The sequence below is a fragment of the Emydura macquarii genome, unplaced genomic scaffold (genome assembly GCF_026122565.2).
Source record: "Emydura macquarii macquarii isolate MOO-44397 ecotype Brisbane River unplaced genomic scaffold, CSIRO-AGI_Emac_v2 contig_719, whole genome shotgun sequence".
Classification (NCBI taxonomy): Eukaryota; Metazoa; Chordata; order Testudines; family Chelidae; genus Emydura; species Emydura macquarii.
The window spans coordinates 16,477,860-16,504,330 of record NW_027130856.1 but is presented as its reverse complement, the minus strand read 5'-3'; the positions used below and the strand labels follow the sequence as shown (position 1 = coordinate 16,504,330).

General features: G+C 44.6%; 1 protein-coding gene across 2 annotated transcripts in view; it reads right to left on the bottom strand.

The window, feature by feature from the left end:
• Positions 1–871: 871 nt before the first annotated feature.
• XYLB (xylulokinase) overlaps positions 872–26,471 on the bottom strand; it is a 159,694-nt gene continuing 134,094 nt past the window's right edge. For both annotated transcript variants that reach the window (XM_067542761.1, XM_067542762.1), the window contains one exon: positions 872–1,972. In XM_067542761.1, the coding sequence (XP_067398862.1) occupies positions 1,889–1,972 (84 nt within the window). In that variant the 3' untranslated portion in view covers positions 872–1,888. The remainder of the gene's footprint in view (positions 1,973–26,471) is intronic.

Sequence of the window (26,471 nt, the reverse complement as noted above, 5' to 3'; positions counted from 1 at the left end):
ACAACTGGACTTCCAGTAACACTACCTAATAAGAATGCACTTCCTTCAAGGATCTCAAACAACTTCTATAAACATTGCCTTCTACAAAATGGAATGGAATTAGATCCATTTTAAATTTGGGTAAGATGAACTACAGAAAGGTGAAGTGATTCAGATCAATACCTGTATTCCCTCCCTATAGGATATACCCCAATATCAAAGATATAGAATCATAGAGTTGGAAGGGACCTCAGGAGGTCATCTAGTCCAACCCCCTGCTCAAACCAGGACTAACCTCAGTTAAATAATCCTAGCAAGGGTTTTGTCAAGTCGCAGCTTAAAAACCTCTAAAGATGGAGATTCCACCACCTCCCTAGGTAACCCATTCCAGTGCTTCATCACCCTCCTAGTGAAAAATTTTTTCCTAATGTCCAACCCAGACCTCCCCACCTGCAACTTGAGACCGTTGCTCCTTGTTCTATCGTCTGCCACCACTGAGAACAGTCTAGCTCCATCCTCCCTGGAACCCCCTTTCAGGTAGTTAAAGGCTGCTATCAAATCCCCCCTCATTCTTCTCTTCTGCAAGCTAAACAAGCCTAGTTCCTTCAGCCTCTCCTCATACATCTTGTGTTCCAGCTCCCTAATCATTTTTGTTGCCCTCCACTGGACTCTCTCCAACTTGTCCACATCCTTTTTGTAGTGGGGGGCCCAAAACTGGACACAATACTCCAAATGTGGCCTCACCAGTGCCGAATCTGCCTCATTTTCTGAAAATTAGATCTGACCCTCAGACTTCTAGTAAGCAGACTATGTAGCACTCAGCTTGACCCAGTGTGGGCACCCCCTGATGTAACACACTGTAAGCACATACAGGCACAATCTACAAGAAGACTCATTTCCAACAGATCCTTTATTTGTTTTAACATTCTTTATCATCTGTAACACATTTAGCAAAGCCTCCTGTCTTTCAGAGACCACACCCTTTACTTACAGATAACTGCAAAAGCATCAAGTTCATATTTCATACACTGAGCCAAACTGCCCTCTTACTTACAACCAAACAACCCTTCAGTGTGCTTGCACAGACGTAAGTTATGGCAAGATTTGATCCAATGCATCCAACACAGTACTTTGTAATAGCAGATAATACTCATTAAGGCATTTCCACAAATGGAAACAGAACATCACTAGGACTGAAGAGGAGAAAATTAAAAAGTACTGTCTTGAATATTAATACCTGCTTTCAGAGGAACATAATTCCCTGGAAATTCATACACCACCTTCTGTTTCAGATCAATCTAGAAGCTTCATAAAATACTTACATGCTAAGGAAAGGGGAGAGAGAATCCAAAATCAATGGTGCTTAGATTTTTGTGAACTTTCTGTAATCTCTGTAAGGCAACACAGTAATGAGCATCGTATAAAAACACTAGACAGATTAGATGCATACAGAAAGATAGTTGTGATAGACAGACAGATATAACAGATAAAATAGACAGCTAGAAAGACAGAATGATGCAGTAGATAGCTACAATACAGACAGACAGATACAGTAGATGTATAGATAGAGAGAAAGACATAAGTAGACGGATAGACAGAATTAACCTGACCTTTGTTACTCTCCTATTATAAAGTACCAATTACAATTCTGAAAAGGAGTTAAGAAAAAAATGATGCTGTGGACACAAAGAACAATTTGAGTGGATTTAAGTAAGATTTCAATCTTTCAGTAACTTTTTCAATAACACCTTTTAAAAAACCATTTCAATATGTATTAAACCTTGTTTTTGGCACAAAATACAGAAGAATGCCTTAAACAACTGCAGTAAATTCTGTCAACTTTCTTCTGATCTTCACCCTTGCAGTCAATTCCTTGGGCTAGTGTTAGATTTCTTTCTTTCTTTCTTTGCTATTTAGCCATATGAGATGAGATTGAACTGCACAGCACCTTTTGTTCAAGCTCCGCATATCTTTTCAGAAGGGGCCGGTAGAGCTAAAATGGAAAAGAAAGTTACATGTGTATGTTTAAAACATGGATTTTCAAACTTTTTGCATTTCAAATCACCACCAAAGTATTTTAAATCACCAATCAAAAGTATTGGGAGTCTTTTAGACTATACTCAAGAATATACTATCGTTCTTTGTTCTGTTTTTAATAGACCTAACAGTTCTTCTATAGCTATAATTTTATGACACTCTTGGATGGTTTCTATTGTAGTAGTGTGATAGGATGTGTACATGTTAGTTCAGTGTTCTTGTGATGAGCATAACTCATCATTTCAAGAGGAAGTAATCAGTGGTCTCTATTAAAGTCACTATTCACTCACAGTTTGACATGTCCTCATCTGTAATGTTTCTAAAACCTAAACTGGTCTTCTAGCCACACAGCCAAAACTCTTGTTCAGGCCTTTCTCATGTCCCTCAGTACTAATATCTGCATCATTCTCCACCCCTCTGGCCTCCCTGACATCTGCATTAGTCCCTTCCAGCCCATTCAAAATAGTACTGCTAAGACAGTCAATCTTACCTGTCTTCCTGACCACATCATCCCCCCGGACACACAGTCAAATACTCTCCCCCTCTTCTCTACCACACCTAATTCAAGTTTCTTGTCCTCACCTTCCAGGACACTTCACAACTCTGCCCCTCCCTACTTATCTTTTGTCACTTAGGGTATGTTTTCATTCATGGCAGCACATTCAGTGCTGCAGGATCGATTCTTCGGGATTGATTGAGCAGAAATGGAGACCGCTCAATTGATCTGGAAGTCGACTGAATAAATCCACCCCGGGAAAAAGATTAATGCTGCTTCAATGGGAAAGCATTTCCTGTCGGTGCATTGTAGCGGGGACACCGTGCTAATTAGAATTTAGGAAGTTGACAAGAGATACATAAGCTACTCTACATAACTTGCATATCTCCCGTCAACTGTCGCCGAATTTCGTCATGAGTGTAGACCTGCCCTAAGTCTCTTCTCTGCCAATGGTGCTAGTGTTGTCCCCAGGCCAGCAGTGAGGCAACCTAGGGCCTTCCTTGTACTCCCACAGCTATGTCCTATTCCTCTTCTGCAGCCTTTGCTAGGATGAAGTGGTGGTGGCAGGGGCCAACCACACAAGAACCCTCTACTGGGGTTGCTGAATCAGGCCCATTGCCAGTGGCCTTCAGGGAGACTTATGGCTTTCTCCTCCCTGATCCACTATTTCCTGTCTTCAGGTAGTCTGGCATCCAGTCCAGAATGCTTCAAGTTCACATGCTACTCCAGGAGAGCTGAGATGGGCAGCCTGCTTCCATTACTTCCTCCTCCACTTTGAGCCTTCTGCTACATCCTCCCTCCTTCTCCAAATGGATCCCAACCTACCCAAGTAAGTGACAGCAATGGGGTAGGTCAGCTCCTCCCAAGCCCTGAAGAAATTTTCATATTTATGGTTGCTGGGCAGAGAAAATTCCTCAGGATTTTTAAAACCCAGGATTGTTGCAGAGTCAAATGGATTGAAATCCCCAGATCCAAATACACTTATGATTTTGGGTTTGGCAAACCAGGAAGAGGATGATAATTTTTTGTTTCACTTCATATTCAATGCAGTGGGAATTGTGTTATTCTGCTCAGGAACCCAGAACTTTAAGCCACTGTTACCCCACTGCCTTAGCAAGAGTGAGCTTTACAGAGATGAAACTGTGTGTCAGCTCCCTGCCACACTATTCTGTCCACCTCACCAGCAACTCAAGACTCTGTCACTCACACACCTGCTGCAATGACCCCTATGGGCCACTATAGCTGGCCTACATACTATCTGTACTGGTGCTATTCACTGACAGGGCATTATTATGCCTGCCTGCTCACGTCTAAGGGGCCATAGAGCCGTAATAAATAAGGCCCAATAACTGGAAACTCTTATCCATAGTAACCAATAAGTAGGACCCAGCATTTAAGTGAATTTTCACTCTTGCCAAAACAAGGACTCCAGCCTGCAATCCGTATTCAGACAAAACTCTAAATGGCTTCACTCTGAGTTTTTCATGAGTAAAAGCACAGGCTTTGTGATAGTATGTAAAAGCAGGATTACCCTCTAATCAGTTAAAACAGTGCTTCATGGCATCAGTGTTTAATACACACTCAACTGGAATAAAATAAAAACTCCCAATATGATCAGATCTTCTCACATGATTGAACATTTAAAGTTTTGTAGGATTTTATAACCAGAGGGAAAAAATTATGGTGTTTTGACCTTGTGTTTCAGCTCATTTCAAAATCTACAGTTTCTGAGTTCCCTTCTCCCTAAATAATTGTCTCAAACTGAGACTTTACTGGTCAGATTCTCTCTTTGTTCCTGGAATTTAGTTAAGAATTGTTAACTAGAGAATTGAATTATAGCACAAATTCAGCAACAGAGGAGCCGGGAGCCTACTTTGATTAATTCTACCCATTGCTAATAAGCCTTTAACAGCAGTTAAAGCAAATTCCTATACTAAATTTAAAATATCAGGGGAAGTCTATAAGGAATATACAAGATAAGTATACAATAAGTCTATGGTGTGTGAGAATATACATTGTACACTCACTGAAGCCCAGTCAAGTACAGGAAAATCAGTGGTGTTTTACAACTTGTTAGCTAACAAGTTTTAGTTAATATGTCTTTAAACATTATCTTCCAGTGATAGAGCATAAGATCAGGAAATAGGAGAGCTAAGTTATACTCCTACCTCTACTGCTGACTGACTGTATGACCTTGGGCAACCTGTTTAACCTTTGTGCCTCAATTTCTCCTATCTGTAAAATGGAGATGAAGAGATCTATGGACAAAAGGATATGAAACTGCAGAGTACTATTATAAGAGTCATTCAGAAAGTGTCTAGCCAACCTATTTAATTATACAGTAGGGCCCAACATATGTCACAGACCAAAGTACTGAGATTTTATATGCTTCTTTGTTAGCAGCCATTTTTTCCCCTGTACAGAACTTGTACGAGGATGTGTCAAAGAGAGTAGTCATCGAAGATTTGAAAAATGGAGAAGAATGAAATCAGAGAGGTGATCAAGTACCTCCATAAGAAAGGCTGGATTCCAAAGGAAATCCATGAGGACATGGGTTGCAACACTGGGGAATGATACCCATATGCTACAGTAAAAAAACTGGGCTGAAAGAATTGTTGAATTTAAGCAAGGGAGAATCAGCACTGAGGCTGAGCCAAGGTCAGATTGCCAGAACATCAGAAGAAGTTGATGCAGTCCACAGGATGATGATGATGAATGACAGAGAACAGTCAGGCACATAGCTGAGACACTGGGCATAAGCAGTGGGTCAACACATGCCAGCCACACTAAAGACTTGGGCATGAGAAACATGTCAGCAAGATGTGTGCCCAGAATGTTCAGTGCTGATCAGAAAAGAGTGCGACTTGACATTTTCAGGGAACCTTTTGCTTCTCCAGGATAGTGCATCACCCTATACATCCCAGACTATAGTGACCACAGCAACCAAATGTGGCTTTCTGCTGCTTCCCATGAAGCCTATTCACCAGATTTGAATCCCTCAGACTTCTACCTGTTCCCCAAGTTGAAGGAAGACCTTTGTGGGAAGAGTTGCAATGATGATAATGAAGTGAACACAGAAGTTGAGGAATTTCTGGATGTGCAGGACAAGGACTTCTATAAAACAAACATAGAAAATGCAGCTGCACTGGACCAAGTGCATTTATGTCAAGGGGACTATACTGAAAAATAAACAAACAACTGAACACAAATTATGATTTTTTTCTTTGCCAGGCTAGAAACTTTCTGAACAACCCTGATAGCACATCACAGAGCATATGATTTTAACTAACTTTATGAAGGCTTTAGGTGTGTTGTGAGTCAAAGTGCTCTCAGTACCTGAGGAATACCACGAATTACATTACACACCCCGAAGAATGCTATTGCGCCTATTTTTCTTAAATATATATGTATGAGTAAACAAAATACTGAGCAAACACTTACGGGCTGTATTAGCAGCATCAATATGTCAGACAAAAATAGATTGTTTATTTACTGAACCATCTATAGCTGAGCCTCACTAATTCTTGCTTTGCTAACCCATGAACTTGATAAACCCTAGTTGTTTTACCAGACTCCTCAGCAAAGATTTAATAGCAGAGCGCTATATTGCTAAGATAGCAGTTCTCATATTACTTATGTGGCATTATTTTTACAATATAGTCTACTGCACGTTTAATAGCACAATATGAAGTATTATTGTGAATACATCACCCTAAATTAAAAAGTGTCAAAATAAATGAACAGCCATGTTAACCGATAGAGTGTCCTTGACTATTTTATTGGCCTTGAGCACTTCACCTGCAAATTTGCAAAATTCAGGCATCTGCAGTGGGTCTCCCAGCCATCAGTGTGAATGAGTGCTGTAATACATACTGCATGAACATGGGAAAAATCTAGACCATTCTTTCTACTTTATTTCTGTTCATCTTGGGCAAAATTCACCCCTACGCAGAGACCCAGCACAAAGTGTGTGAACTATATATGTCCTTCTTACCCCCTTCTTTGACTTTACTGGGGAGTTCTATTTAAAAACTAGTGGCACAGCCTGGTCCCCTACTACTGCAGGCTGTCGTGACTGGTATTTTATATGCAAACACACACACAGTGGTTCAGAACTTCAGCTGGTGTAAAAAACGGTTACTTACCGTAACTGGTTCTTCGAGATGTAAGGCAAACATGAATTCCACTTAGGTGTGTGCACACCCAGTGCACCAGAGGCAGAGGATTTTGCCTAGCAGTACCTGTAGGAGGTGGCATTCACTACTTATGCTCATAGCTCTTCCCCAGTTATAGCAGGCGGAGCCACCTCAACACCCCTCAGTTCCTTCACATGGAACACCCGGAAATGAGATTCCAATGCAGAGGGGACTGTGGGTCGGTCGTGGAATACCCATCTGCATCACATCTCGAAGAACCATAGTTACAGTGACCATTACTACTTCTTGAAGTAGACGCAACCACCTAGGTGACTCACAAGCAGTGCCCCAAGGAGGTGGGGCTTGGAATCTATCTGAACAAAGATTGTAGGTCTGTGCTACCAACATTTGCATCTGCTCTGGAAGATGTGGTAATGGCATCATGGTGCGTAAACGTATATATCGACAAACACATGGCAGCCCTGCAAATGTCCAATATTGAGATGTCACTGAGGAATGCTATTGGCGTAACTTGCGCTCTCATACAATGAGCTTGCACCTGCTGAGGAGGCGTGAAGTCTTGATACAGGAGGTTATCCACCCAGAGATCATTTGTGAACATTTTTGCTTGTCCCTTCATATGATCTGCATATGACACAAGCAGACGAGGCAAAGGATGAAACAGTTTAGTCCTGTCCAGGTAGAAGGCTAGACAATGTCTGATATCTAACATATGGAGATGCTGCACCTCCAGAGATGAATGTAGCTTAGGAAAGAACATCGGTGAATATACCGCCTGGCTCAAATGAAACTGGGAAACCACTTTAGATTTAAAAAATTGGGTGCGACCATAAAATCACTTTGTATGTGGAGAATTTTGTATAAGGAGACTCTGCCATCAAAGCGTGCAACTCACCGACTTTCCTTCCGGATGTTATTGCCACCAGGAACGCAGTTTTCTGACACAATAGCGAAAGGGACAAGATGCCAGAGGCTTGAATAGCGGTCCCATTACAGCCACCAGGAACATGTTAATGTCCCACAGAGGAACCAGCTCCCAGAACAGAGGATGGAAGTGAAGAAGCACTTTTAAGAATTTTGCTATCATGGCACTGGAAAATACTGATCTTCCATGAACTGGGGGATGAAATGCTGTGATTGCTCCCAGATGTACCCTCAAAGAGCTAAGTGTAAGGTCCGATGACTGAAGATGAAGCAAGTACTCCAAGATGTCCTGGATAGGAACCAGCATTGGCTGACCACCGCAGACAAATGACCACAGCCAGAACAGCTTCCATTTCACCAAATAAGCCATTCTGGTAGAGGGCTTTCTACTATTGAGTAGAACCTGTTGAACAGCGACTGAACAACATTCTTCCTCCTCTTTCAGCCACAAAGTAGCTATGCAGTGAGATGCAGTGAGCTGAGCATGGGATACAAGGTACAACCATGATTGTGTGTGAGTAGGTTGGGATGGACAGTAAGGGAAATGAGAGGCTAAATTGACAGTGCAAGAAGGTTGGAGAACCAACACTGCCTCTGCCATGCTAGGGCAACAAGGATGAGCTTGGCCCAATCCACTTTCAGCTTAAGGATGGCCTGTGGAATGATCAGGATCAGAAGAAAAGCATACAATAGAGCCAACTGACAGCTTAGATGGAAGGCATCAGTCAGAAAGCCTGGACTCAGGCCTCCTCAAAAGCAGAATAGACATTTCCTGTTGTCCCTTGTAGTGAATAAGATAATTGTCAGACTGCTCCAAGCTGCAAAGATGCCATGCAGGACACTTGTCTTCAGGGACCACTCAGGACTCACAGAAAAATTCCTGATAAAATGGGTCGTGAGATTATTCTGGACCCTGGGCAAGTGATTGGCTATTGGAGTGATACTCTTCTTGATGCAGAACTGCCATAACCTGATTGCCTCTTGGCAGACCACCCTGGAATGTGCTCCCCTGTGCCTGTTCACATAATATGTCATGGTGGTATTGTCGGTAACTATGTGAATCACTGGGCCCCTGATATGGTCCAGAAAGTTGTGACAGGGATTGTAGATGCCGAAGCTCCAGCATGTTGATATGCAGTGAGGCCTCCTGCTCTGATCATAGACCCTGAATTTTCAGCGACCCCAGATGTGCTCCCTCGCCCATCAGGGAGGTGTCAATGACAACAGACCTGGCTGGTAGAGGGCAGATAAAGGGAACGCCTTGACATACATTCTCTGGAAGCATCCACACTTGTAAAGAGACCAGGACAAGTAGAAGGAGATGGGGTGAAGAGTTGGATGGTAAACTGTCCTGAGCCACATCTGAAGGGGGCAAAGATGCAAGCCTGTGTGCAAGCAGACATGTGGACCAAGAGCCTCAGGCACATCCAAACTGTCATAGAAGGCTCAAACTGCAAACCAAAGCAAAGATAGCAAATCACCTGAAAACAGTCAGCTGGCAAAAATGCTCCCAAAATCATAATGTTTATTAGAGCCCCAATGAACTTTCTGTTCTGAATGGGAACCAAAGTTGACTTCCCAGTGTTTAGAATGAGACTGAGACAGTCGAATAAGTGCAGTGTAGTGTGTACATGAGTCAGAACTTCCTCTCTGTACCTGTCCCTCAGTAGCCAGTTATCCAGATATGGAGTCCTTTCTTTCTGAGGTACACCGTCACCATGACCACACTCTTGGTAAAAACTCAGGGGGCAGAAAAGAGGCTGAAAGGAAGTACCATGTACTGAAAATAGGGATCCTCCACAATGAACCAGAGGAATTTTCTGTGGCTCAGCAAAATCACCACATTAAAAAATAGGCGTCCTGCAGGTACAGAGTTCCACACCAGTCATTCTGAGACAATAGGGTGGTCATATGGAACCTCGTGTATCTGATATACTTGTTGAGGCTGTGAAGGTCGAGAATGGGTTTTATCCCTCCTCTGGATTTGGGAACCAGAAAGTACCAGGAATAGAACCCCTGATCCTTGTGTTCCACAGGAACTTCCTCCACTGCTCCGAAAGCCAGTAGAGAGTGGACCTACTCAAGGAGCAGTAACTTATGAAAGGGGTGCCTGAAGAGGGATGAGGAGGGAGGATGCAGCGGAGGGGTGGACTGGACAGCACAGCCTGATCTGATGGTGCTTACCAGCTGTTGGTGGTAATTGAGCCCCAAGTACTGTGAAAGCAAGTGAGCCTATCCCCAAACAGAGTAAAGGCAGTGACAACTGGACCATTGCTCTGGACAAAAGGAATCAAAATGACCACTGTGGGGACACTGAGGCATGTGTTGACTGGCCAAACCCAGATCCAACTACCTCCTCCTCCAGGACCTCAGCCCTTTCAGGGGTAGTCCTGCTCTCTCAATGGAGAGAAACATCGCCCAAATGTGTGTTGTGGACAGTATTGCTGCTGCTACTGCTGACCACCATAGTGGTGCCTTTGTACTGCCCCTAAGAAATATAGGGTCGCTCTAGAATCCTTGAAGGAGAGTAGAGCCTCATCCATCCGATCCAAATAAAGCATTTGGTCATTGAAGGGCAAACCTCCTATAGCCTGCTGCACGTTGGAAGCAATGCCTGAATTCTGTAGCCAAGATGTCCTTCTAATGATCACTACAGAGGCCATCACTCTGGCTGAAGATGCAACGATGTCTTGGCCATCAAGCAGCCTTTGGCAACCAATGTCCAAAATTCCTCCTTGGAGGCTTCACGCAACTGGTCTACAAGTTAGACAGCCATCTAATTCACAAAGTCATATTTAGACAACAATGCCTGATGTTTCACAATCCATATTTGCAGGGAAGAGGAGATGTAGATCTTTCTACCCATTAAATCCATCCTTTTAGATTCCTTGTTCTTAGGAGCGGACTTCAAGCAGACCCGCCAGGCTTTACCATTCACCACAGTTCTGACCAGGGAATCTGGGGTCAGATGGAAGAGTAAAAGTTGTTAAATCCCTGCACCGGAACAAAGTAGCATTTCTCCATGCGCTTTTCAGTAGGCGGTACCAATGACAACATGCACCAAAGAACCTTTGTAGGCTCTTCGAGTGCATCATTAATAGGGATGGCCACTCTCCCAGGGCAGACAGCTGCAGGATATCCAACAACATATTGATATTATCCTGCAAGAACTCTGTCTGAATGTCCAGGGAAGCAGCCATGCACCACAAAAGGTCTTGGTAGCCCTTAAAGTAGCCAGGCACTAAAGGAGAGGAAGAGCCAGTCACTACCAAATTGTCCGGAGATGAAGAAGAGGCAGTTAATTGTACCAGGGACAGATCCCACTCCTATATTGATGGACCTGGATGGGACAACTCTGGAGGTTCCACAAGGAGAAGGCTCACTGGTGACTGGACCTGCAGTGGATCGATGGTCCCAGCCATCGACATGCCAGGTGAACTCACCTTAGAGTAAGACAAGGAGTGCAACCTCTGTTACAGAGGAGTGTCCCACAGGACCCCTGAAAGCCACTGGGGATAAGGATAAGGCACTGATGGCCAATATACACCAGGCCAGGGTTCCCGTCCCAACCACAAGACGAGTGCTGATCCTGGTTCCCATGGTGCTCCATGAACAGCCTCCGATGTGGGCCAGGCAATGGAGACTGGGAGAAGGAACATCCCAACCTTGATACTAAGGAGTCTTGGGTTTTCAGGGATAAGGCTGGAGCCAGCCCCAAGGCTGCAAGTAACTATTCTGACTCATCCTTCACCCAGAACAAGGCAGGGACTAGTGCCAATGGTGGAAACAGTAGCACCAGCACTGAGGATGCCTCCGTTGTTTCCATACACAGGAGTGATGTCAGCCCTGAACTCAGCAGCGATACTGATGTAGCTGACAGTGCCAAAGTGGAAGTCAGTGAGTGCCGCCACGGTAGGGTGACCAGGTAGCAAGTATGAAAAATCGGGATGGAGGAGGGGAGTAATAGACACCTATATAAAGACAAAGCCCCAAATATTGGGACTGTCCCTATAAAATCGGGACATCTGGTCACCCTATGCCATGGTAACATTGGCGGCACTGAGTGCACCAATGCTGAGGAGTTTCCCGGTGCCGAGGAGATCCTTGCACCGAGCCCAGCACCAGTCCCACTTCCACAGACTGTGGAAGGGAAACTTCAGGGTGTGGTGCTGACTCACCCAAAGGTTCGGCAGCCCACCCAGCTATATGGGGCTATAAACAACACAGACCTGGCAAAGTCCTGGATGAAGGGAGAGATTGGAATGGAAAGGCAAAGGAGGTCCATTGCCACCTGATATATGGCTGGCATAGAAATAGCTGGTGCCAGCATCGCCCTTGTCAGTACTGGACTCAACGGGTACTTCAAGGCTAGAACTGGAGTCGATGGTACAGGATCTGTAGCATCCCTGCACAGTACTGGGGAGTGGTTAGAGGGACCTACTCTATCCTGCATGCCAGCATTAACACCATGTTAGTCCAAGCTCTTACTGGAGGAGCAGAAGAGACTCCACGAGGCCTTGAGTGGTCTCGATTGGTCTTATGCAAACTTCTCTTTGTGGCGCTCATCAGGGAACAGCTTCTCCATCTCTTTGGAGAGGCACTAGCTCCAGTGCATAAAACAGCAGAACTCTCAGAACCCACAGGCAACCTCCGTTTTGACATAGGGCTTGGTGCCAAAGCAGGCCACATGGCCTGTTCGAGTAGGTACTGCTATAGAAAAGAATCCCTAGCCACCTGAGTCCGTTTTGTGAACAATTTACAATCAAACACTGTTGTTTCACATGGTCCTAACCCAAGCACAGCAAGCACTGCATGTGAGGGCCATTGTTGGGGATCGCTTCCCTATGCTACGGACAATGTTTAAACTCTGGTGAGGGCATCACCAGGGAAATACTTAACTAAAGCTAATCAACATTAACTAACACTAAAACTAAGGGTAGTAACTAACTATACGCAACTAGAAAAAGTCACTAAAAATAGAGAGAGATTGTGAGGTTGGGAACCACACAGAGCTCCGACTCCAGTCACGGGCAGTAAGAAGGAATTGAGGGAGACTGCCTCATATAACCAGGGGAGGGGCTAGGAGCGCAAGGTACAAGTGCCATCTCCTATGGGTACTGCTAGACAAAATTCTCTGGCTCCAGTGCACTGGGTGTTCACACACCTAAGTGGAATACATGGCTGCATTTACTCAAAGAAGAATTGAAGTAGCTCATTTAAGTTCACTGAGGACAGCTGATGATCTGGCCTACTATATACATATGGTTGTATATATAGAAGATTACTCTAAGTTTCTAGTAGCTGGTTTCTGCTGACGTTACCTTGGATAATGCCTCCTAAGTGATTTCAGGAGTATTTTTCCAGATGCAATTATATGAATTTATTTTTTAGAACTGCTGGCTAAAGGAAATAAAGAACACTCAGTGATGCACAGAAGCTCAGGAACATAAATTCTCTCTCTGTAATATGCTCAAAACATAATGTATCAAAGAGTGAAATTTTAAAAAATAATTACGTGTCTTACAATATGAAGTTTGTACTTGCCTATAACATAACTGTCATCACTATATTACTTACTATCCTTCCACTTATCTCTACAGTTTACCCTTTACTACTGAGATGATCTAAAAATGTTACTTTGAGAACTCATTTTCCGAACCTTAAACTTCACAAATGGGATGTTTGGCCACATACTGACAGTCTCACACTTACCTGTGCTCAGCATGTAAATAAGAAAACAAAAGATAAGAGAAGGTTACTCACCTTGTGCAGTAACTGATGTTCTTCAAGATGGTTGCCTCTGTGGGTGCTCCACTTTAGGTGTCCGAGCGCCCTGCAAGTGAGATCAGTGATTTATGGTAGCAGTGCCTGGTTGGGTCGCATATGCGCTGTCATCATCTAGCGCTGTTTTTGGCAGTTGCATAGAACTGTGCGACCAACCGTCCCTCAATTCCTTCTCTATTTTTATCTACATACTCCGAAGTAAAGAGGAGGAGGGAGGGTAGTGGGGCACCCACACGGACAACCATCTCGAAGAACCTCAGTTACTACACAAGGTGAGTAACCTTCTCTTCTTCTTTGAGGAGTATCCCTGTGGGTGCTCCACTTTAGGTGACTGTTGAACAGTGCCCCTCAATGGACGTAAGGGGCTTCGGAGATGTTATGTACCATTGATAATACCGTCAGCCCTAATAGAGCATTTGAGTCTGATTGTTTTTCTATTGCGTCGCGTTTTGAGAAAGTATGCATTGATGCCCAAATAGCTGCTTTGCAAATGTCTATAATAGATACATTATTAAGGAAGGCCACCAATGCCGAGAGTGTTCTTGTAGAATGTGTGTGAATCCAAACTGAGGCCTGTTGGTGCATTTTCTGGTAACAGAGTTGAATACACCCTGAAATCCACTTGGAGCGTCTTTGTTTGGAGATAACCTGTCTTTTTGATCATTCTGTGGTAGAAATTAATAGTCTTGGTGATTTTCTAAAACTTTTTGTCCTATCTAGGTAGAAGGCCAGTGCTCTTCAGACATCAAGAGTGTAGAATGCTGTCTACCTTTTGTCCAAGTGTGGCTTTGGAAAGAATACAGGTAAGTAAATAGGTTTATGTGAAAAGAAGAAACGACTTTAGGTAAGAATTTTGGATGTGGTCTCAAGGTGACCTTGTCTTTAAGGAAGATCGTACATGGAGGATTGACCATTAATGCACCTAGCTCACCTACTCGTCTAGCTGACGTGATGGCAATAAGAAAGGCAACCTTCATGGAGAGGTGCAATAGGGAGCACATGGAAAGTGGTTCAAAGGGTGGTCCCATAAGTGTGTGCAGAACCAGGTTGAGGTCCCAGGTAGGGACTGGGATTTTGGTCTCCGGATAGGTATTTTTAATGCCCTTGAGGAATTATTTAGTTGTTGGATGGGTGAATATGGTAGTGCCGTCTACTTTGTCATGAAAAGCTGTGATGGCTGCCAGATGTACTTTAATGGAGTTTATGGTAAGGCCACTTTTCTTCAATTCTAATAATCTAGTACTTGTGGAAGCTGAGAAGAAGCCGGGTTGAGGAATTTGTTGTTTCACAGGTACAGAATCTTTTCCATTTGTAGGTGTATATCTTTCTCGTATTTCGTCTTCTGCTGTTTATCAGAATGTCTTTTACATCTTTTGAACAGATTAACTCACTTTCCGTGAACCATGGAGTAGCCATCCTTTTAGGTGTAGGATCATCAGGTTGGGATGATGGGTATGTTCCGAGTCCTGGGAGAGATGAGGTATTTGTGGGAGGTACTGTGGATGGCTTATGCCATCTGGAGAAGGTAGGGAAACCAGGTTTGTCTGGGCCATGTTGGTACTATGAGGATGACCTTAGCATTGTCCTTCTCGATTTTGTGGATGACCCTGGCTAGTAGTGGTATGGGTGGGAATGTGTACATTAGGGGTGCCTCCCATTTGATGAGGGGAGCATCGCCTAGTGAGTTCGGACCTAGTCCGGCTCTGGAGCCGAATTGTGGGCATTTGGTGTTCTGTGCCGTCGCTAATAAGTCTATTGAAGGGAAGCCCCATTAACTGAATATGATGTTGAGGACTACAGGATCCATTTCCCATTCATGGTTCTATACAAAATCTCTGCTCAGTGCATCTGCTGTTGTGTTCAATGAGCCGGGAAGATATGATGCCGTTACGTCCATGTTGTGGCTGATGCACCAGTTCCAGAGATGAACTGCCTCCGTGCATAGGAAGTGTGATCTTGCACTGCCCTGGCAGTTTATATAAAACATGCATGTCATATTGTCCTTTAGGATCCTGATTAATTGGTTCTTGTTCACTGGGAGAAAGCATTTGCATGTATTCCGTACTGCTCTTAGCTCTAGCAGATTGGTTGGTCTCTTGCTTTGGACCACCGACCTTGGATCTTGTTGTCAAGAAGGTGCGATCCCCAATCTATTAAGGAGGCCTCTATGGTGATTGTTAGTGTTGGGGTTCTTTGGGAGAAAGGGACTCCTGTGTAGACTTTTTTGGGAAGAGTCCACCATTTTAGAGATTCTTTTATTTTGGATGGTACTGTAAGGAGTCTGTTGAGACTATGCTTCTGAGGAATGTAAACCATTCGAAGCCATGCTTGCAGGCTTCTCATTTGAAGTCTGGCATGTTTGACTACGAAAGTTGTTGCGGATATGTGGCCTAACAGTTGCAGGCACATTCCGGTGGATATCTGCAGGCTGTCTATCAGTGTTGTTATGAGATTGGTTAGGGTGATAAATCATTGTTGAGGAAGTATGGCTCTGGCCTCTAGGGTACTGAGGTAGGCTCTGATAAATTCTAGTTTTTGAACAGGTGTCATTGTTGACTTCTGTTCGTTTATTTGTAACCCTAATTTCTTGAACAGGGTTATCGCTCCTTGAGTAGCCTCCATTGCGTCTTTTAGTATTATTGCCTTTATCAGACAATTGTCTTAGTATGGAAATATCATGATTCCGTGTTTTCATAAGTGTGCTGCCACCACCAATAGACCATTTTAAAAGATCCCCGGAGTATTCCATAGGCCAAACGGAAGCACCTTGTTCTGAAAGTGCTGGTTCCCTAAAGTGAACCTCAGGAATTTCCTGTGAGATGGGTGAATTGTAATATGAAAATATGCATCCTGGAGGTCGAGAGCAGAGAGCCAATTGCCCTTTTCTAATGCTGGGATTATTGTTGCTAGTGTCACCACTTTGAAATGTTGGGTTCTGATAAATTTGTTGAGTTTTCTTAGCTCTAAGATGAGTCTCCATCCACCTGTTTTCATCTGTGTCAGAAAATAATGTGAGTAGAAACTGTGATGGTACCGGTTCTACTGAGCCCAGCTGTATGAGGCAATGTACTTCCTATTGTAACAGGTTCTTGTGAGATGGGTCTCTAAAGAGGGATGGGGAAGGGGGGTGGGTGGATGGGATAGACATAAATGGGATGGAATAACCATTTTCTATGATTTCTAGAACCCATTTGTCTGATGTGATGCTTCTCCAGATGTTCTGAAATGGTGACAGGCGGTTTCCGAATGGTGTGGAGATGGTATTTCCTGCATTAGTACGCTGGGGGGGGGGGTGTGTGTGTGTGTGTGTGTGTGTGTGTGTGTGTGTGTCTCGTGCTCTTGACCAGACCTTCAAAATCGTTATCTGAATGTGGATTCCTGGCTTGTTGCAGGTTGATTTGATGTTGGGTGTCTTCTGGTCTGACGCTGTTTACACCTCTGGTTGAATTGTCTATGGGCATAAGGTGGTTAGAATCTCTGAGTGTAAAACCTACCCTGTTTCTTTTTGTTTGCAGGTGTGTAGATTCCTAAGGATTTGAGTGTTGCCCAGAAGTCTTTGAGAGAGTGAAGACTCATCTGTTTTCTCTGCAAATAGCTTTGGGTCTTCGAATGGCAGGTCTTCTACTGTTCATTGTACTTATTTCGGGAAACTCGAAAGATGAAGCCATGACACCTGGAGCATGACTACTGATGTGGCTATGGAGCGAGCCACTGTATCGGCCAAGTCAAGTGAGGCCTGTAATGCTGTGTGCGTGATGAGGTGGCCCACAGAGATATTGGCTCTAAACTGCTCTTTCTTTTCCTCTGGTAAATTATCAATAAAAGTCACTTTAGAAAAGATTGCGTGGGTATACTTTGACAATAACGCTTCATAATTGGCTATGCGGAATTGAAGTGTGGCAGACGAGTATGCCTTGCGTCCGAAGAGGTCTAGTTTCTTCCAGTCTTTATTGTAAGGTGTTGGCTCTGCTGTGGTGCTGTTTACCTCTCTGATTCACAGCCTGTACTACCAAAGAGTTCAGTACAGGGTGAGAAAACAGGAACTCACTATCGTTGGAAGGGACATAGTATTTTTTATCTGAGTATTTACATAAAGGTGATGCAGTGGTGGGTGTCTGCCACACAATTTTTGCAAGTTACATAATTGCATCATTAACAGGTAATGCAATCTTAGAGGATGGAGTGGTTTGTAATATGTTGCACAACTTGTGGCGTGCTTCAGGTACTTCTTCCATGGATATTTCGAGAGCCTCCAACATCCTTTTGAAGAGGTCCTGGAATTGTTTCAAATCATCTCCAGTAGCAGGTGGTGGAAGCATTACAGTTTTGTCTGGAAAAGATGACGATAACTCTGGAGGAGCCATATCCTCCTGATCTGATGGTACATCAGATTCATCACCTATCTCCTCGTGTGGTTCAGAGGGAGGTGGAGCCATTATTGTCATGGTAGAGTGTGGTGCTCTTGACCTTGGTGGGCTTAAGGTCCCTGAGTGTCGGGTCCTGTACATGGCCCCAGGGTCCCATTACTGCCACTGCAGTGGGAATTGCATAGGATACAGTACCCACGGGTGTCTGTACCAACTGGGTGCTTGAGATGTTGGGTGGTGGGATGGTCCTGGTTTGGGAGAATGAATGGGAGGGGAGTGGCGAGGTGAACGTATTTGACTTTCTTCCTCCTCCTCGTCATCACTGAACAATAATTGGTCTGCCATGGGTGTTGTAATAATGTGGCTCGGTACCGAACATGTTGGTGTAGCACTGGCATCAGAGGGGGGATTCTGGTGTTCCTGAGACTACCAGATCACCCTGCCTGAGAAACTGCGGCAGTACTGGGAAGGTCGGTACAGGCACTGGTGCAGCTGGGGTAGGTATTATTGCCGTCGGTGCCGAAGGTTTCACCAGTACTGTAGGCAGCGGCATAGGCTGTTGAAGCGGTCTGTGCCAGCTGTCTTTTTGGCTCCGTAGGTACCGGGGTGGTGCACTTTTCCTTGCCCTTAGTACTTCTGTCAGAACTTAACCTCTTAGGGTCTGTAGTTCTATAGGTACTTGCAGTACCTTACAGTACTGAAGTCCCAGAGTCTAAGACGCTCAGTGCCGTCAGTACTGAAGTGGTTTCTGCGGCCGAGGGATGCTTTTTCTTGGATGATTCCCTCACAGGTGAGCTTGCAGAGCGCTTTTTGGTGGTCTGTTTTTTACCAGAATCCTTGGTAGTTTTTTTGTGGCTAACCCTGTGTCTGAGGCTGCCGAGGGTGACGGTTGGCTCGGACAAGACCCTGGTTCAGGCTCCGATGCAGGTTGCAGTGATTTCTCCATTAGGAGGAGTTTCAGTTGAAGGTCTCTGGCCTTTCTTGCTCTCTCCTTTAAGTTGTGGCACTTCTGAGGGATATGTGATTCCCCCAGGCAACGGACACACTGTGAGTGACCATCTGAAAGTGGAATGGAAAGCCTGCAGGCCACGCACCAATTGAACCCTGGGGAACCAGACATGCCTGGGTTTTTGCCCATTGTGTATATTCCTATTCTATTTTCTAACTATATCTATAGGCAGAAGCAGGGGGAAAACTCCAGGGAAAATAGGATGGGAAAAAATACCCTTTTTTTTTTTTTTTTTAAATATAGGGAGGAAAAAAGGAAAAAAAAATTAGAATTTACTAGGTTTCTAAGGAGAAGGGCGCTGCTGTGGGCTCTGACTCAAGCCAAAGGCGTAGAGAAGGAACTGAGGGACAGTTGGTCGCACAGTGCTATGTAACCACCGAAAACAGCGCAAGATGGTGACAGCGAATGTGCGAGCAACCGGGCACTGCTACCATAAATCTCCGATCTCACGCACAGGGCACTCGGACACCTAGAATGGAGCACACACAGGGACACTCCTTGAACAAAAACAAATTGTTAAAACAAATTACAATATAACCAAGAATGAGACCACTATCTTCCATGCAAGAAGTGCTCACATCATTGTTACCTTGTGTGACAGGGTATGCAAGCCCTGCACTGGTCTGACCCGGGCTAATCCCATGGCCCTCGGCTCTACTGGGCATGCTCCACCTGTAGCCCCAGTACTAAAGAGCGCAGTCCAGCTCAGTTGGGGTGGATCTCTGAGGAGAGAGGATGCACCTTGTGGGCTCCAGCCCAAGAACCTCTGGAGCCCCAGAACGCTCAGGCTGAGAGCACCGCAACCCAAGGCAGCCACCTCACCACCTGAAGCAGGCACAGAGGGAAACAAAGCTCCCGGCAACCCCAGAGACCCGCGAGAGCTACAGATTTCGTCACCGGGGAAAAGGGTAGGAAGTAGCCCAGGGGACTTACATTTTTTTACAGGGGGTGAATCAGGGAACCAGTCAGCATGTTTCAGGAGGACCCTTGGTGACTCAGTGGTGAGTACCCCCGCCACTGCCAGGGCTCTGGGCTGGGGCTTGGAGGAGCAGGGAGGGCCTGACTCCTTTATCCCCAGTGCCACACATCCCTAGGTGGCATCCCACTCCCCCAACACACCATTAGGCCATGCTGCCCTGACTGAAAGGGCCACTTTATTGTTTCCGGCCATTGGGCCATGCTACCCTGACTAAAAGGGCTGCTTTATTGACTCTGGCAATTAGGCCGTGCTTCCCCGCTCAAAAGGGCTGCTTTATTGATTCCAGCCACCAGGCATTGTTGCCTGCGAACCAGGGCCACCCTAGGGATCTGGTCACTAGTCCACACAGCCCAGACTGCAAGGGCAGCCATACTGACTTGGGCCACTAGGCCAAAGTGCCCTCAAATGCAGGGTGAGAAGTTAGACCCAGCTGTGGGGGTCACAATGCTCTGCTCCCCACCCCAAAAGTGGGGAGGGGGGAGTGTACAAGCCCGGCGACCCTTTGTCCTCCATTCCCATCTGTCTGTTGCATCCCCCTGCTATATCCTGTCACAAACCTAGATTGTGAACTATCTAGGGTAGGGACTGTCGTCTTATTAATTGTTTGTACAGTAGAGTCCTGCCCCAGGTACCACTCTAATACAAATTACTACCACCATTAATATAGTCAGCAATAAACAATCCCTTTGTCACACACGTACCATGTATTATATAAGCCGCTACTGACTAACAATGCAAAATTTATGAATTAAATAGATGATGCAATTAAAAGCTATACACTTACATGAAGTGGGTTGCACTACACCTTCCCTACACAAACCCTACATAACAGCACTAAACCAAATGTTATGCCACTGCATAGGTACATGCCTTGTAAAAACACCACAGACGTGATTATCTCCAGATAATCATATTCTTTCTCATGCCTTTTTGCCTAATTAGCCAATATGCCAAGCATCTCCATTTTTAATAGACTACTAAAATAGAGCTGCATTTTAATGCTGTAATAATGGATTCTTACTGTCTGTTAGCATATACTTACTGTTACACGGTCTCTCGGTTATTTCTGTCATGCCTAGTGGTTGTGTCAGGCTGTAACTTAGGAAACTTCAGTGTCCAGAGCTCTATTGTGCCTTTTCTGCACAATCCCAGTTTGGGGATGATGCAGAACCACACTTGCCCCAATAGGGAATATGGAAGGCATCATGCTCCCCAGTGTGCAAGGGGTGCAGGTGCTGCTGCTAGTATGGCCCCAAGCCAGTGCTGAAGGATAGGCAAGTACAGGGCCCATGCTCATCCCTGTCCCTCCTCCTCTTTGGCACAGCTGGCAGTGCTAGTACCACATAGCCTTTATGCTCAGGTGAGTGCAAGGACCGAAGATGGTTCTCAGCCCCTGTATGAGAAGCACAAAAGGAAAGTGGCTGTGTGCACTGCCCTCCCCACGTCCTTTCACATCCATATGGGGGCTGGGTCAAATCTGACCCTACAATAATAAAGAACACGTTAGGTTAAAAATTGTACTTTTGATTCTTGAAATTCTATGGTGCTTATACATTCAGGATTCAAATACAGCAAGCTGTAACATTTTACCCCAGTCAGAAGCAGGCTTTCCTCACTCAAGTGATCTGGCCCTTGTTGCTTCCAACCTACACTGGCAAAAGGAGGAAACCAGACTAGATTCCTGAGCTATGACCAGCTTTCCCAACACTGCCAAGATCTGGTTCTAGCAGTTCAAAAAGGTAAGGAAGTGATATGGGCTACTCTACAAGAGCTCCTCAGCAAAACAGAGCTTAACCTCAGGATGACTTTGAAGTTTATAAAAAGAACCGTCATTTAAGTGAAAGCCACTAAACTCAACAGAATGAAATCGGATGAACAGGGAGATGCAGCCCTGTAAAAAACAGAACCAAACTGACTCATCACATTATGAATTTTTACTGCACTGTTCATGCTAACACACTGTATTACTGACAGGCCCTCTGGCTTTCTGTAGTTTCACAGCCATGAAACTAGTCAAGGAATCCACTATCAACTGCAAAATTATAGAACAAGAGATAAAAAAAAATAGTGGAATTTGTAATTGAAAGAAACTGCTTTTAATGGGAAGCAGCTGGCATGCTAAGCAGAGGTGCAGAAATGGTCATTCCTCAGCATGTTGTTTAGCCACTACCATCTCTTTCAGAATTCAGTATCAATTGGAGCAATAATTCACTGCCTCTACATCATTTAAGACAATAAAAAATGTGCAATGATAGCCAAGTATAACCAAGTGAGAAAGGAGGAGAAAAATATTGAGACAGAGACATTTATTTTAGTCATCAGACTATTGTAGGCTAGTAAAATGTAAAAAGGACAAAAGAATTCACCATTGATACTTTCAGGTAAGTTGTGCCTGGTCCTACGTGGGGCCAAGAATCTCACCCTCCCTTGTACACTTTTGCAAGCAGCAACCAGAAGAGCACTAGACAGCCCAAAAGAAGTGAACCTGGGGGTCCAGCTCAATCCACACAAGCCAGCAGAGACAAATTTTACACAGGAAGCAAACATTACACACTTTTAAAGGGTGTCACATCTCTCACTGGTATCTTGTCCCACACCTGCCAGAGACATTGTGGCTGCATCAGATGTCACTGGGGACTGCTGCTGAGGTGGAGTGTTTCTTCAGTCCTCCCATATCTCCTGGCAGCTTTCATTATAAAAATCAGAACACAGCTCTTTATTGTTATATATCTTTTAAAACAAGGGGAAACAGGTATCACAAAGTTGAGCAAATGAGATCGGATCATCTGATTTTTAAATTATTGACTGGATTAATATTCTGAAGAGAACTTGTGTTTGATCACTAAGATTTTCGAGTTCTGTTAATAATTAAATAATATGCTGGTAGGTACTATGCCACTATGTAGCATAATCATTTCCATTATTACTGTTGCTCCACTACCCTTTTAGCTGGAAGCCAGTAATTTTGGTAGTTTCCAAGAGTTCAAATAAAAGCTTTAAAGCCTTCATGTCTGCAGTTACTGTGCGCATCCCACTTATAGAATCATGGGACTGGAAGGGACATGAAGAGGTTACCTAGTACAGTCCCCTGATCTCACGGTAGGACTAAGCATTATCTAGACAGTCCCTGACACGTGTTTGTCTAATCTGCTCTTAAAAATCTCCAATGATGGAGATTCCACAACTTCCCTAGGCAATAATTCCAGTGCCTAACCACCCTGACAGTTAGGAAGATTTTCCTAATGTCCAACCTAAACTGCCGGTGCTGCAAGTTAAGCCGACTGCTTCTTGTCCTATCCTCAGAGGTTAAAGAGAACAATTTTAATCCCTCCTCCTTGTAACAACTTTTTATGTACTTAAAAATGGTTATGTCCCCCCTCAGTTTCCTGAAGTGTGGAATCCAGAACTGGATACAATATTACAGTCGAGGCTTAATCAGGGCAGAGTAGAGTGGAAGAATTGCTTCTTGTGTCTTGCTTAAAACACTCCTCCTAATACATCCCAGAACAATGTTTGCTTTTTTGCAACAGTGTTACACTGTTGACTTATATTTAGCTTGTGATCCACTATTAACCCCAAGTTCCTTTGGGTAATACTCCTTCCTAGGCATCATTTCCCATTTTGTATGTGTGCAGCTGATTGTTCCTTCCTAAGTGAAGTACTTTGCATTTATCCTTATTGAATTTCATCCTATTTACCTCAGCCTATTTCTCCAGTTTGTCCATGTCATTTTGAATTTTAATCCTATCCTCCAAAGCACTTGCAACTACCCACAACTTGGTATCATCCACAAACTTTATAAGTATATTCTCTATGCCATTATCTAAATTATTGATGAAGATATTGAACAGAACAAGCCCCAGAACTGATCCCTGAACTGACCCAGAACTGATCCCTGCGGGACCCTACTGCTTATGCAACATTCCATCAGACTAAATTAATGTAGACAAAATCTGTACATAGTTGAAGTTAGTGGAGGTAGAAGGTATTTAGTTCCTAGATAGGTACAACAAATTTACTATTGTATAGTATTCTTGCTGTATTATACTGTTCATTTATTACATGACATTAAGTTATATATAAAAAGTTGTAATAGAGCTAAAGCCTTCTGGAACTCCACATGGGGAAAAATTGCCTTTAATGGGAAACTGAAAGTCCTAAGAAATTTTTTTTCCTTGGTTTACTTGAGTTATGTGGCTCTGTTGCCTAACTGGCTGCTTAGCCATGTGGCTCCACAAAAAAACCCCATGGTTACTGACCTTCCATAACTGTTGTTCTTCGAGATGTGCTGCTCATGTCCATTCCGATGTAGGTGTGTGCTTGCCCAACCATGGCCGCTGGAAGTTTTCCCTCAGTGGTATCCATTGGGTTGGCTCTGGTGCTCCCTGGAGTTGCACCCTCATAGTGCCAGTACGCAGGGCCCCACCAACCTGCCACCCCTTCAGTTCCTTCTTGCTGGCTAACTCCAACAGAAGGGAAGGCGGGGGGCGTGGAATGGACATGAGCAACATATCTCAAAGAACAACAATTACAGAAGGTCAATAACCATTTTTTCTTCTTCAAGTCCTTGCTCGTGGCCTTTCCAATGTAGGTGATGCCCAAGTAGTTGTGTAGGTGGAAGATTCGGAGTTGATTGGCATGCTGATTGTAGTACCCCTCAGCCAAAGCCTGCATCGTTTCTAGCTTGCTGGGTGATGGTGAAGTATGATGCGAATGTGTGGACTGATGACCATGTCACCACTCCACAGATATCCTGAATTGGAACTTGTGCCACAAATGCCACTGATGATGCCTGAGTCCTTGTAGAATGGGCCGTCAACCAAGGAGTGGGACCTTTGCTAGGTCATAACATGTGCAGATACAGGAAGTGATTCATGATGAGATTCGCTGGGCTGAGACTGGGCAGCCTTTTATCCTGTCTGCAATGGCTAGGAACAGCTGGGTGGACTTCCTAAAGGGTTTAGTTTTTTCCATGTAGAAGGCTAGTACACGGCTCACATCCAGTGAGTGGAGCCTCTGTTCCTCCCTGTTAGCATGTGGCTTAGGATAAAAGACCGGTAGAAAAATGTCTTGATTACTATGAAATTGCGAGAACACCTTTTGCAGGAAGGATGGGTGTGGACACAGCTGTACCTTGTCCTTAAAAAAGACAGTATACAGTGGTTCAGAGGTGAAAGCTCTGATCTCTGAGACCCTTCAAGCTGATGTGATGGCGACTAAGAAGGCTACCTACAGAACAGATAGAGCAGAGACCTCGTTGCTATTGGTTCGAATAGGAATCCTGTTAGCCTTGCCAGTACCAGATTGAGGTCCCAAGGAGGTAAAGTTGTTCCAGCCCCTTAAGGAAACGGCCACAGATGGAGCTTGAGAAGACCGACTGGCCACTCACCCCGGGTGAAAGTCTGAGATTGCAGGTAGGTGGACTCTTGTGGATAACAGCACTAAGCACTGTTGCTTTAAATAGAGTAGATAGTCTAGAATAAAGGGCAGTGATGATTCGGTACATGAAACGTCCTTTTGTGCTGACTAGATTGAAAATCTCTTCCACTTTGCCAGGTAGGTAGCTCTAGGAGATGGCTTTCTGCTCACTAAAAGCACCTCGCGAACGGGCCCGGAGCAAGCCAGTTCCACTGGTTTCAGCCATGGAGCTTCCATGCTGTAGGTGGAAAGATTCGAGGTTCAGGTTATGTAAGCAGCCATGATCTTGAAAGATCAAGTCCAGAAACAGTGGCAGGCTGATCAGTGTGTCCACTGAGAGATCTGGGAGAGTGATGAACCAGTGCTGGTGTGGCCAAGCCTGGGCTACCATGATCAGACGTGTCGTGTCCCTCTTTACCTTCAGCAGAACTCCGTATGTATGAGTGGGGTTGGACAGAATGCGAGAAGAGCTGGTCCTTCCAAGGAAGGAGAAAGGAGTAGAACTGGAGGCACTTTCTGTTGTACCTTGTCACAAACAGGTCTACCCAGGGAGTCCACCTCTTCTGGAAGACAGTGTTCATGATGTCCAGGTGAAGGGACCACTTGTGATGATTTAAAAAGGATCTGCTGAGATGATTCACTAACTCATTTTGCAAAGAGGAAAGAGGCTTTGAGATTAATCAAATGGGCTATACACAATTCCCAAAGATGAATAGCCTCCTGGCATAGGGGAGAGGAGCTTATTCCCCCCTGCTTATTTATGTAAAACATTGCTGTTGTGATATCTGATCCACAGTTGCCATCCAGATGGAAGGAATGTCTGGCAGGCTACATGCACCGACCTCACATTGATGTGTAACAAGAGCTCCTCCAGAGACCATAGGCCTTGAGTTTTGAGGGACCCCAAGTGAGCCCCCATCACTGACACATCTGTGATGAGAGACATCAAGGGCTGTGATAATGAGAATGGAACTCCTGTACATACTAATCCTGGGTCCAGCACTGAAAGAGGGTGCTGATTGCTGACAGGGGAAGTGAGACCAGCTTGTCCAGATGGTGTAAACCCAAAATATATACAGATGCCAGACAAGACTGGAGAGGTCTGAGTCGCAGTCTTGCATGCTGAACCACATAAATGAATGATGCCATATGCCCCAGGAGCTTTAAGCAGTTTCTTGCTGTGGTGATGGGGTGACTCCTCAAGCTCTCTCTGAGTGCCCCTAGAACCGTGAACCGATTATCCAGGAGGAAGGCTCTGGCCTGGGTCGAATTGAGGACCATGCCAATGAATTCTACCCTTTGAACTGGGGAAAGTGTGGAT